Here is a 13,851-nt window from a genome sequence, read left to right as displayed (position 1 = left end):
TTTCTATAGAAAACCTTATTCAGCCAGGCTGAATTAAAGATTTTCTATAGAAAACCTTATTCAGCCAGGCTGAATTAAAGATTTTCTATAGAAAACCTTATTCAGCCAGGCTGAATTAAAGATTTTCTATAGAAAACCTTATTCAGCCAGGCTGAATTAAAGATTTGTCTATAGAAAACCTTATTCAGCCAGGCTGAATTAAAGATTTGTCTATAGAAAACCTTATTCAGCCAGGCTGAATTAAAGATTTTCTATAGAAAACCTTATTCAGCCAGGCTGAATTAAAGATTTTCTATAGAAAACCTTATTCAGCCAGGCTGAATTAAAGATTTTCTATAAAAAACCTTATTCAGCCAGGCTGAATTAAAGATTTTCTATAGAAAACCTTATTCAGCCAGGCTGAATTAAAGATTTTCTATAGAAAACCTTATTCAGCCAGGCTGAATTAAAGATTTTCTATAGAAAACCTTATTCAGCCAGGCTGAATTAAAGATTTTCTATAGAAAACCTTATTCAGCCAGGCTGAATTAAAGATTTTCTATAGAAAACCTTATTCAGCCAGGCTGAATTAAAGATTTTCTATAGAAAACCTTATTCAGCCAGGCTGAATTAAAGATTTTCTATAGAAAACCTTATTCAGCCAGGCTGAATCAAAGATTTTCTATAGAAAACCTTATTCAGCCAGGCTGAATTAAAGATTTTCTATAGAAAACCTTATTCAGCCAGGCTGAATTAAAGATTTTCTATAGAAAACCTTATTCAGCCAGGCTGAATTAAAGATTTGTCTATAGAAAACCTTATTCAGCCAGGCTGAATTAAAGATTTGTCTATAGAAAACCTTATTCAGCCAGGCTGAATTAAAGATTTGTCTATAGAAAACCTTATTCAGCCAGGCTGAATTAAAGATTTTCTATAGAAAACCTTATTCAGCCAGGCTGAATTAAAGATTTTCTATAGAAAACCTTATTCAGCCAGGCTGAATTAAAGATTTTCTATAGAAAACCTTATTCAGCCAGGCTGAATTAAAGATTTTCTATAGAAAACCTTATTCAGCCAGGCTGAATTAAAGATTTTCTATAGAAAACCTTATTCAGCCAGGCTGAATTAAAGATTTTCTATAGAAAACCTTATTCAGCCAGGCTGAATTAAAGATTTTCTATAGAAAACCTTATTCAGCCAGGCTGAATTAAAGATTTTCTATAGAAAACCTTATTCAGCCAGGCTGAATTAAAGATTTTCTATAGAAAACCTTATTCAGCCAGGCTGAATTAAAGATTTTCTATAGAAAACCTTATTCAGCCAGGCTGAATTAAAGACTTTCTTTAGAAAACCTTATTCAGCCAGGCTGAATTAAAGATTTTCTATAGAAAACCTTATTCAGCCAGGCTGAATTAAAGATTTTCTATAGAAAACCTTATTCAGCCAGGCTGAATTAAAGATTTTCTATAGAAAACCTTATTCAGCCAGGCTGAATTAAAGATTTTCTATAGAAAACCTTATTCAGCCAGGCTGAATTAAAGATTTTCTATAGAAAACCTTATTCAGCCAGGCTGAATTAAAGATTTTCTATAGAAAACCTTATTCAGCCAGGCTGAATTAAAGATTTTCTATAGAAAACCTTATTCAGCCAGGCTGAATTAAAGATTTTCTATAGAAAACCTTATTCAGCCAGGCTGAATTAAAGATTTTCTATAGAAAACCTTATTCAGCCAGGCTGAATTAAAGATTTTCTATAGAAAACCTTATTCAGCCAGGCTGAATTAAAGATTTTCTATAGAAAACCTTATTCAGCCAGGCTGAATTAAAGATTTTCTATAGAAAACCTTATTCAGCCAGGCTGAATTAAAGATTTTCTATAGAAAACCTTATTCAGCCAGGCTGAATTAAAGATTTTCTATAGAAAACCTTATTCAGCCAGGCTGAATTAAAGATTTTCTATAGAAAACCTTATTCAGCCAGGCTGAATTAAAGATTTTTAATAGAAAACCTTATTCAGCCAGGCTGAATTAAAGATTTTCTATAGAAAACCTTATTCAGCCAGGCTGAATTAAAGATTTTCTATAGAAAACCTTATTCAGCCAGGCTGAATTAAAGATTTTCTATAGAAAACCTTATTCAGCCAGGCTGAATTAAAGATTTTCTATAGAAAACCTTATTCAGCCAGGCTGAATTAAAGATTTTCTATAGAAAACCTTATTCAGCCAGGCTGAATTAAAGATTTTCTATAGAAAACCTTATTCAGCCAGGCTGAATTAAAGATTTTCTATAGAAAACCTTATTCAGCCAGGCTGAATTAAAGATTTTCTATAGAAAACCTTATTCAGCCAGGCTGAATTAAAGATTTTCTATAGAAAACCTTATTCAGCCAGGCTGAATTAAAGATTTTCTATAGAAAACCTTATTCAGCCAGGCTGAATTAAAGATTTTCTATAGAAAACCTTATTCAGCCAGGCTGAATTAAAGATTTTCTATAGAAAACCTTATTCAGCCAGGCTGAATTAAAGATTTTCTATAGAAAACCTTATTCAGCCAGGCTGAATTAAAGATTTTCTATAGAAAACCTTATTCAGCCAGGCTGAATTAAAGATTTTCTATAGAAAACCTTATTCAGCCAGGCTGAATTAAAGATTTTCTATAGAAAACCTTATTCAGCCAGGCTGAATTAAAGATTTTCTATAGAAAACCTTATTCAGCCAGGCTGAATTAAAGATTTTCTATAGAAAACCTTATTCAGCCAGGCTGAATTAAAGATTTTCTATAGAAAACCTTATTCAGCCAGGCTGAATTAAAGATTTTCTATAGAAAACCTTATTCAGCCAGGCTGAATTAAAGATTTTCTATAGAAAACCTTATTCAGCCAGGCTGAATTAAAGATTTTCTATAGAAAACCTTATTCAGCCAGGCTGAATTAAAGATTTTCTATAGAAAACCTTATTCAGCCAGGCTGAATTAAAGATTTTCTATAGAAAACCTTATTCAGCCAGGCTGAATTAAAGATTTTCTATAGAAAACCTTATTCAGCCAGGCTGAATTAAAGATTTTCTATAGAAAACCTTATTCAGCCAGGCTGAATTAAAGATTTTCTATAGAAAACCTTATTCAGCCAGGCTGAATTAAAGATTTTCTATAGAAAACCTTATTCAGCCAGGCTGAATTAAAGATTTTCTATAGAAAACCTTATTCAGCCAGGCTGAATTAAAGATTTTCTATAGAAAACCTTATTCAGCCAGGCTGAATTAAAGATTTTCTATAGAAAACCTTATTCAGCCAGGCTGAATTAAAGATTTTCTATAGAAAACCTTATTCAGCCAGGCTGAATTAAAGATTTTCTATAGAAAACCTTATTCAGCCAGGCTGAATTAAAGCTTTTCTATAGAAAACCTTATTCAGCCAGGCTGAATTAAAGATTTTCTATAGAAAACCTTATTCAGCCAGGCTGAATTAAAGATTTTCTATAGAAAACCTTATTCAGCCAGGCTGAATTAAAGATTTTTTATAGAAAACCTTATTCAGCCAGGCTGAATTAAAGATTTTCTATAGAAAACCTTATTCAGCCATGCTGAATTAAAGATTTTCTATAGAAAACCTTATTCAGCCAGGCTGAATTAAAGATTTTCTATAGAAAACCTTATTCAGCCAGGCTGAATTAAAGTTTTTCTATAGAAAACCTTATTCAGCCAGGCTGAATTAAAGATTTTCTATAGAAAACCTTATTCAGCCAGGCTGAATTAAAGATTTTCTATAGAAAACCTTATTCAGCCAGGCTGAATTAAAGATTTTCTATAGAAAACCTTATTCAGCCAGGCTGAATTAAAGCTTTTCTATAGAAAACCTTATTCAGCCAGGCTGAATTAAAGATTTTCTATAGAAAACCTTATTCAGCCAGGCTGAATTAAAGATTTTCTATAGAAAACCTTATTCAGCCAGGCTGAATTAAAGATTTTCTATAGAAAACCTTATTCAGCCAGGCTGAATTAAAGATTTTCTATAGAAAACCTTATTCAGCCAGGCTGAATTAAAGATTTTCTATAGAAAACCTTATTCAGCCAGGCTGAATTAAAGATTTTCTATAGAAAACCTTATTCAGCCAGGCTGAATTAAAGATTTTCTATAGAAAACCTTATTCAGCCAGGCTGAATTAAAGATTTTCTATAGAAAACCTTATTCAGCCAGGCTGAATTAAAGATTTTCTATAGAAAACCTTATTCAGCCAGGCTGAATTAAAGATTTTCTATAGAAAACCTTATTCAGCCAGGCTGAATTAAAGATTTTCTATAGAAAACCTTATTCAGCCAGGCTGAATTAAAGATTTTCTATAGAAAACCTTATTCAGCCAGGCTGAATTAAAGATTTTCTATAGAAAACCTTATTCAGCCAGGCTGAATTAAAGATTTTCTATAGAAAACCTAATTCAGGCAGTGATTCTCAGTGAGAAAAATATAATGGGGAAAATTTTACTTATGCCTAGTTTGTTAAAAACATAGTTTATTTCCTTTGCCTCCTATTCCTTTTAATTCTGACCATGTCTCTGAATGTTGTGACGCTCACAAAGCCATTAATAATTAAAACACAAAAAAAAAAATAAAAATACAAAAATTCATAATAAACCATTTTGTCTTGCTACTCCTATTAAGACGCTTTTTTCCGCTGCGTAGGTTCTCCATTAAAGCACGATGTTTGTCACTCGCTTCATCATGCAACCGGTTATGGGATTCACATGTGTTTGACGAGTTATCATACATTTGTATAAGACAAATTAATCACATGCCTTAGGGTGGACCGATCTTTCGATTTATGGTTTTGGAACCATAAACGGCGTATTTATTGTGTAATTTCGCCGAAACTTGGGACAGTTAGTTGTGTTAGGCCCTTCGACATCCTTCTTCAGTTTACCTCAGACTGATCCACCGATTTTAAGTCTTAGGATCATAAAAGCTACATTTATTAACCGATTTTGCTGAAATTTGGGACAGTTAGTTGTGTTAGGCCCTTAGACATCCTTCTTCAATTTGGCCCAGATCGGTCCAGATTTACATACATATAGCTGCCATATAGACCGATCTCTCGATTAAAGGTCTTGGGCCCATAAAAGGCGCATTTATTGTCCAATGTCGCCGAAATTTGGGACAGTGAGTTGTGTTAGAACCTTCGACATATTTCTGCAATTTGGCTTAAATCGGTCCAGATTTTTATATAGCTGCCATATAGACCGATCTCTCGATTTAAGGTTTTGGAACCATAAAAGGCCTTTTTATTGTCCGATGTCGCCAAAATTTGGGACAGTGAGTTGCGTTGGACCCTTCGACATCCTTCTTCAATTTGACCCAGATAGGTCTAGATTTGTATATAGCTGCCATATAGACCGATCTCTCGATTAAAGGTCTTGGACCCATAAAAGGCGCATTTATTGTGCGATTTCGCCGAAATTTGGGGGAGTGAGTTGTGTTAGGCCCTTTGACATCCCTCTTCAATTTGGCCTAGATCGGTCCAGATTTGAATATAGCTGCCATATAGACCGATCTCTCGATTGAAAGCCTTGGCCCCCTAAAAGGCGTATTTATAATTCGATTTCGCTGAAATTTGACACAGTGACTTATGCTAGGCTTGTGAACATCCGTGTCGTATATGGTTCAGATCGGTCTATATTTGAATATAGCTACCAAAAAAACCAATATTTTGTTCTACAAAATTGAACAATGACTTGTACTTATTAGACCGCTCAATGTCCGTGCCGAATCTGGTCCAAATCGGACCATATTTCGATATAGCTGCAACGGGGGCATCAATTTTGCATTTTTCACCGGATTATGATGAAAGGTGGTTTACATATATACCCGAGGTTGTGGGCATCCAAAGTTCGGTCCGTCCGAACTTAACGCTTTTTTACTTGCTTATCTTCGCATGCCTATAATTTGCCTAGGCCATCGGTCTCCTCTGGCAAACCAATACGCTCTTTAAGAGGTTAGAATAATAAAAGGTCCATCACTCTCAGGTTTATTGAGATGCTAAGCGGGAATGATCCTAAAACACTAACCGATAAGGAGAGAGGCTTCATTAATTGAACTCGGAGATTCGCTGAACGGGGTACGACAAAGGCTACACGCCTAGACTTTTGAGTCCAAAGACCTTTGCTAATGTCGCTAAGGACAGTTTGATAATGGTAGTTGTCGACAAGGGAGAAGAATAGGGCTGCATATGGACTGTCATCTGTATACTCCGATGTCCTTGCAGAATTGCCGGGGCCTCCTCCAGTCTGCGACGATGGAGGATCAATTGAGATGTATCGTTTCGCCTTAAAGAAGATTGGCGAGGTTTGGCCAGGCACGGCACTGGTTTAGTCAAGAAGGAAGATATTCCTTATCGACCAATGGCATACGCTTGGATACCAAGGATTCCCTCAGAGCCTGAATCCATACTTGGAAGACTAAGGGAATGTAATCCCAATCTTTCAACCACCGACTGGAAGATTAATAGCTAGGATGTGGCTGATGTCGACCGGAGACGTGGAGTATTTGTACTAAACTCCGGCTGCCTCACAGACCTCTACAAGTCTGAAGGAGTTGTATCATACGGATTCAGTTAAAGTTGAAACTGAAGGTCTATATAAGCGTTGGGGTCGGGGAATCAGGAGACGACTCAGCAGTAGTTGCTGAACACTTGTCTGAGGGTCTATTCACCACATGGGTACAGTCAGGCGGATTGCAGGAGACTGGAAATCCTTCTTACACGATCGAAACAGAAGGGGAAGACGTTGAGATGCGACCCGACAAGTGCTGTGTGGGTGGGTCATTCGATGGGATTGGGCTTAAGGTGTGCACCAGCGGGAAAGCCGAAACTCAAAAAGTACTTCCACAGCAGCAGCTAGTGAAGTATCTTTGGAAGAAACGTCCACACCTCAAGTGTCCATTGTCCTGAGGAAGAGTGTTTCCAAATCTTTCTCAACTGCCCTTGGATGCATAAGGAAACTCATCATGACAAGGTCGAATGAATCTTGTGAGGCTCAACTCCTGGCAGACTCAGAAGGAAATACTGAAGGCTGACTATGGTCCGGCAGATAAATCTCCACCGTTGTAAGGCCGATTTGGCACTGAAGCTCCTTCTGATGGCAGTAAGATTTGAGGTGATTCTTGTCCAGGAGCCATGGGTAGGGGGAGGATTGGTGTGTGAACTAAGAATTCCTGATTTTAAACAACTCAAAGGTACGGGGAATGGGAGAGAGCCTGTATTCTTGCAAAGAGTAGCCTTTATGTTTTTCTTCTTTCGTCGCTAAGCACTGAATATTCAGTTGTAGCCACCCTTGAAATAAATTAGTCTCATTACTGGCTGGCTTACCTATATATGGCACATGATTCAAAAATGCCGCCTTCAAACCTTAAGTCGCTGGTTGAAGCAGCTTCTGTAGGGAAAAAGGACACTGTGTTATCCTTGATACAATGTCGGATATCCTAAGCAGTGTGGATTACACACTGCCTGTGCTGCTTTTTGATAAAAAAGTACTGTACCACTATTCATGATGGAACCGATTGGAAGTACGATATCTCTGGTAATAGAAGTTACATGGACTTTTATACGGATAGTTCCAAACTAGGCGACTAGGTGGGCTTTGGGGTGTACTCTAAAGATCCAAAACAGGTCATATCGAAAAGGTTACCCGACCACTGCAGTGTGTATCAAGCGGAGATCCTTGCAATTAAGGAAGTGGTGGAATGGCTAAGACATAATGTCATTGAGACGATTGGCATAAAGATCTTCTCAGACAGCCATAAAATCCCTGAAGAATGTATTTCTGAATTCAAAAACCGCCCTCGACTGTCGCAGATCTCTCAACGAGATGGTTGAACAGTTCAAAGTTCACCTGTTCTGGGTGTCGGGCTACAGAGATATCCCAGGGAATTGGGGGGTGGACGAGCTAGCGAGACTAGAAACTACCTTACACATTCCAAGGGATCTGAAATCTGTGGGTATACCTCTAGCGGCATGTAAGCTAAGTCTTCAGGATCAGGCCCGAAGGACAACAAATGATAGATGATCACAAAGGGGAGTTATGGGCATTCCAAAATAATGTGACCTGCTCTAGACTTGAAGAGGTCTACCGATTTGCTGTTGCTGGCTAGAACGGAGTTCTCAGTCATTGTGTCCGTCAAGACAGGTCACTGTGTGACGGACTGAAGTTTGCCAATAACGACTTTTGCCGAATCTGTGAGGATGGCGAGGAAGCAGAACCTATATAACATCTGATGTGTGTGTCCCGCACTGGCAGTCAGACGGAGTTTCACTTTAGGTTCTCATTTCTGTGAGACCTTGTCCGATTTAGCGGATGTTAACGTTCGCGAGTTGTTGGGCTTTTTAAAGAGATCTGGATGTTTCAACGGTATGAACTAGAAGGTATCTTCCTTCTTATGTTCCTGTGGTATCACAATGGACGAAAACGTCTAAGTGAGTGTGATGGCAGACTGCCACTTAAACCTTACCTAATCTTCATCAAGAAAGCATTTCAAAAAAGTTGGAACTTTAAAAAAATTAAATAATAAATCACACCATTAAGGTTCCAAAATAAAGTATGTATCATGACCAAGCACCCAGTGACTTTCCCACTTTACGTCTAATTTCCGTACCTGATTTTCATACCCACCACCATAGGATGGGGGTGTACTAATCTAGTCACTCCGTTTGTAACACCTCGAAATATTCGTCTAAGACCCCATAAAGTATATATATTCTTCATCGTCTCGACGTTCTGAGTAGATCTAGCTATGTCCGTCCGTCCGTCTGTCGAAATCACGATAGCGGTCGGACGCGCTAGCCGCTTGAAATTTTGCACAGGTACCTTATATCGATGTCGGTTATTGGAGGTTGCAAATGGGCTATATCGGTTCAGATTGGAATATAGCCTCCATTTAAACCGTTCGCCCTATTTGACTTTTTGAGCGCTTGGAAGCCGCAACTTTTATCCAATTTGGCTGAAATTTTGCATGCGGTGTTCCGCTATGATTTTCAAAAAGTGTTTTTTGTACAGTCCAAATCTGCCTATAACCTGATATAGCTTTCATATAAACCGATCTCCCGATTTGATTTCTTGAGTCCTTGGAAGCCGAATTGGCTGAAATTTTGCACTTGGTGTTCTGTTATGACTTCCCACAAGTGCGTCTAGTAGGGTCTCTCGATTTGAATTCTTGAGCCCCTGGAAGCCGCAATTGTTGTCCAATTTGGCTGATATTTGGGAAAGCATGCAATTTCCCATATAAACCGATCTCCCTATTTGACTTCTTGAGTCCTTACAAGCCGCAGTTTCTGTTCGATTTGGCTGAAATTTTGCATGCGGTGTTCTGTTGTACAGCTTCCAACAATTATGATAAGTACGGTTCAAATCGGTCAATAACCTGATGTAGCTCTCATATAAACCGATCTCCCAAATTGACTTCTTGAGCCCTTACAAGCCTCAATTTTCATCAGATTTAGCTGAAATTGGAAGAGAGACTTGTGTTATGATATCCAATATCTATGGCAAGTACGGTCCTAGTCTGATATAACCCCCATACAAACTGATCCCCGTTTTTGACTTCTTGATCTCCTAGAAGGCTACATTTTCACCTGATTTGGTTGAAAGTTGACCCTAAAACCTATCTTCTAGCATCCATGCCAAGCTTTATGCGAATCGGTCAATATGGTGATATTCCGATATGACTACTTGAGACCATTAAAGCCTCAATCAATTCTCGATTTGATTGCTACAATATAATTCAAATACAAACTCAGTTAATAAGGGTACATTTTTATCCGAATCCATGTTGGTGTGTGCCCAAGATTCGGCCCGGCTGAACTTACCACGTTTTTACTTGTTATTATATTTTCATTTACTTATTGTAAATTCATATATGGAAGCACATGAACCCTTTGTAATGCGCAGCCATGAGTTACTATGTACAATCACATAAACTCCCAGAAATAAGTATCTCAAGACATTTTTCAAAAGAAACTGGCCATATATAATACGGGCCTGTGGTTTGGTGTGCAATGATTTTGATTTAATAAAAAAAAATAATCGTAATAATTAAACAATTGTAAAGTTAATTGACAGTTGTAAAGTTCCTTTACAGTTGTAGAGTTCCTTTACAATTGTAAAGTTACTTTACAGCTGTAAAGTTATTCTACAGATGTACATTTACTTTACAATTGAAAAGTTAAAGGGACAAATGTCCCGTCAAAGCCGATTAAGGAATACAAAATATCATTTTCAGTTGTAAAGTTACTTAACAGTTTTAGAGTGACTTTACAAATGTAAAGTAACTTTACAACGACTTTATAGTTGTAAAGTTACTTTGCAGTTGTAAAGTTACTTAACAGTTGTAAAGTTACTTTACAGTTGTAAAGTTATTTTACAGTTGAAAAGTTACTTTACAATTGTAAAGTTACTTTACAGTTGTAAAGTTACTTTACAGTTGTAAAGTTATTTTACAGTTTTAAAGTTATTTTACAGTTATAAAGTTACTTTACAGTTGTAAAGTTACTTTACAGTTATAAAGTTACTTTACAGTTGTAAAGTTACTTTACAGTTGTAAAGTTACTTTACAGTTGCAAAGTTACTTTACAGTTGTAAAGTTAGCTTACAGTTGTAAAATTACCTTTCAGTAGTAAAGTTACCTTTTAGTTGTAAAGATACTTTACATTTGTAAAGTTACTTTACAGTTGTAAATTTACTTTACAGTTGTAAATTTACTTTACAGTTGTAAAGTTACATTACAGTTGTAAAGTTACCTTGGAGTTGTAAAGTTACCTTTCAGTAGTAAAATTACCTTGGAGTTGTAAAGTTAAGTTACAGTTATAAAGTTACCTTACAGTTGTAAAGTTACCTTACAGTTGTAAAATTACATAACAGTGGTAAAGTAACTTAACAGTTGTAAAGCAACTTAACAGTTGTAAAATTACTTTACAGTTGCAAAGTTACTTTACAGTTGTAGAGTTGTAAAAATTTAACAATGGTAATTTAGTATTAAGGGTAGAACCTTTATTACATTTTAAATAGAAAAGGCCCTTTGAAATAACTTTATCTTCATATTATTACCTCCATACCAATATTTTCATTAAATTAAGTATTTCGTTTGGCTTTAAATGATTTTAGAAGCGAGTAACAAGCTTTACGTAGTACATTCCTTTTCGTCTGCGAAAGTTTTCACTTTAAGGATATGCTAAAAATCAGTGGCCTCTCAATCATATCACTTTTTGCCCATGTGGGTGCTTTTTATTATGATGAGAAAAAAATCAATTGTTATTTTGGCTCTTGGGCTGTAGTGCGAACGGAACAACCATTGGAACTTGAATTGATTGATCCCCAATTGTGTACTCATTTGAGTTGTGTTCACTTTGATGTGGCCAGCGATGGCACATTGGAAGCCTATAAAAATCCAAATGATGACAATCTAGGTAAGATATTGTTAACATAAATATGCCTAATGATAATAATATGAACTCAGATTTATGTCTTACTATCCACCTATAGTGGCTAGTAAACGAGCCATGACTTTAAAATCGAAAAATCCACAGTTAAAAGTTATTGCTGTTGTTGGTGGCCCAAATACAAATTTCATTGCAATAGCAACCAATCGAACAAAGCAGGCAATTTTCAAATATACAACTTTGAGGGTGCTCACAAAATATGGCTTTGATGGGCTTGATTTGTTTTGGCCGAGTTTAGGAGTTGCTACCGGAAAGGAGATGAAATCAATTGCAAAGTTTCTGATTAGTATGAAATATGGGTAAGTAGTATTGGAATTTACCTCTGTACTTTTAAGGAATGATTGTGAGCAAATTTTATTTTAATGTTTTGTTATTATTATACCCTCCACCAAGGACGGGGGTATACTATTTTCGTCATTCTGTTTGTAACTCCTCGAAATATTCGGCAAAGATCCCATAAAGTATATATATTCTTGATCGTCATGACATTTTAAGTCAATCTACACAATTTTTCCTACACAATTTTATTTTTTAGTATGAAGGCCTTTAATCTTACTTTGGGCGCCTCGCTAAACGGTGAGGTCAACGACATTCAATCATGGTCTAAAATACCCAACATTTATCTTAACTACGAGCTTGATTACATCAATGTCATGGCCTACAACTTTAGCACTACCATCTATCATGCACCCTTGTATGGCAACACTAATAATACTGTGGAAAATTCCATGCAAGTTCTGTCTCAGAATCTAGGTATGTATGTGTGTTTTAAAAAAGGACCTCTTGAAAATAGTTTTTTTGTTTGAAATTTTCCAGTATCCGCCTCTGCCAGATTGCTCTTGGGCGTGGCTTTTATTGGTCAAGCCTACCAGGTGAGTAAAGGAGGCTATGGGCGTTCCAATGTTGTTACTTTGAATGCACGCTCTTTTAAACGTTACGTCCGTTATTTGGATATGTGTACAGAGGAGCAGACAAACGATATTTACTATGCCGATGAATTCGGAGCAACTTTCATTAAATCTCGTCTTTCTTGGACCAGCTATGAGAGTGTCAAGACCGTTGTAATGAAGGCGGAATATGCACAGGAATTAGGTCTTGGTGGCATAGCCATTTGGTTACTAGATGACGATGACTTTCTTGGCAGGTGCGGCAAGAGATATCCACTATTGCGAGCGATTCATAAAACAATGAATGGCCCTAAGGACTACGATAAGCTTTGAGAGGAGGCAATCATTATTATAGGCCCCCTTATAAAACAAAGGAGAAAAAATAACACAAAAAAACATGGAACTTTTAAAAACCAATTTTTGATATCATATACAATTTTTGTGATTTTAATAAAAAAAAAATTCACATTTATTTAATTTTCTTCAAATCGGAAAATATGTCTAAAAATGTGAAATTTTTTTACATACAAAAAAATCAGTTTGGCATCGTCTTTACTTTAAATTCTAGAAAGAGTGGTAAACCTGAAGTTGAGTGAGGGACTGACATCAGAGAACAGCAGCAAGCCACCTTAAAAATAAGTGCACATGGTAGCCATGCAGCGAATGGCAAGCTAACACCTTATACCAGCAATCGGTGTTGATGCTTACGACTCTCAACGACCAAAACATAAAATACTCATTAAATTGTAAGTGTTTTTGCTGAAGAGCATAAAATGATTGCTGGCCGTATTTTACATTTTCAGCAATACTCTGAGCCCTCGTGAGTTGACAGTAACTGAATAGAAGACACTCACACACACAGTTATCGTTCAAAGTTATGAGAGCGGAAATTTATTTGCGTGCTTTGTAATGGCTTGGGTAAGTCTGTCACTTTTGCACAGACGGAGACTGACAGCACGTACCTCACTGGCAAAAACAATTCTCACCCACAAATAAAAAAGCAAGTGCAAAAAAACAACAGAGTATATTTATGCCTCTCAACAACACTTGATGTTTCATTGCTCTGCTTGCTTTGGCTTCATATGACACTCATTTCATTAGCAAACAACACACGATGTCCGACGACCAAGTTGAAAAACACATTCCCATGCACACTTTCGGCCTTATTTCACTCTGTTGTATATGTGCGTGTGTTTCTAGCTTACTTTATTTTAAGGTGGCATGCGTAACAGGCAATTGCTTTGACCAAAGTGGCTATTGACTGCCAAATTTTGGGCGCATGCAGTTCTCTGACTGACACCGGATAATTACAGTGGCGCACAACATGCATACCTCAAGGGGAAGTCGGTGGAGACGGTCCTACATGAAGTTGTACGAGAGGTCGAGATGTTTTTCCAACAGAAGGAGTACACGATGAAGGCCTTCCTTGATATTGAATGGGCATTTAACAACGTGGAGAAAGGGTCGATCGTTGCCGCCGCAAGGCGGGGTGCTCTCGCCGATTGGTATC

General features: G+C 36.9%; 1 protein-coding gene across 1 annotated transcript; it reads left to right on the top strand.

The window, feature by feature from the left end:
• The first annotated feature begins 11,102 nt into the window (after positions 1 to 11,102).
• LOC106083211 (chitinase-3-like protein 1) lies at positions 11,103 to 12,813 on the top strand. The gene is made up of 4 exons (XM_013246100.2): positions 11,103 to 11,421; positions 11,498 to 11,753; positions 11,990 to 12,207; positions 12,271 to 12,813. Exons 1-4 carry the CDS (start codon positions 11,184 to 11,186, stop codon positions 12,672 to 12,674), a joined length of 1,116 nt encoding a protein of 371 aa, XP_013101554.2. The 5' UTR covers positions 11,103 to 11,183; the 3' UTR covers positions 12,675 to 12,813.
• Positions 12,814 to 13,851: the final 1,038 nt, after the last annotated feature.

This window comes from Stomoxys calcitrans, chromosome 4 (genome assembly GCF_963082655.1).
Source record: "Stomoxys calcitrans chromosome 4, idStoCalc2.1, whole genome shotgun sequence".
Lineage (NCBI taxonomy): Eukaryota > Metazoa > Arthropoda > Insecta > Diptera > Muscidae > Stomoxys > Stomoxys calcitrans.
The sequence above is the reverse complement of the archived record's forward strand: the minus strand, read 5'-3'. Positions and strand labels throughout refer to the sequence as shown.

Excerpts from the sequence above, each read along its gene's own strand:
- LOC106083211 (XM_013246100.2), top strand. The coding sequence starts at position 11,184 with ATGCTAAAAATCAGTGGCCTCTCAATCATATCACTTTTTGCCCATGTG. Across the intron at positions 11,422-11,497 it reads TCCAAATGATGACAATCTAG|TGGCTAGTAAACGAGCCATG; the intron begins GTAAGATATTGT and ends ATCCACCTATAG. Across the intron at positions 12,208-12,270 it reads AGTTCTGTCTCAGAATCTAG|TATCCGCCTCTGCCAGATTG; the intron begins GTATGTATGTGT and ends GAAATTTTCCAG.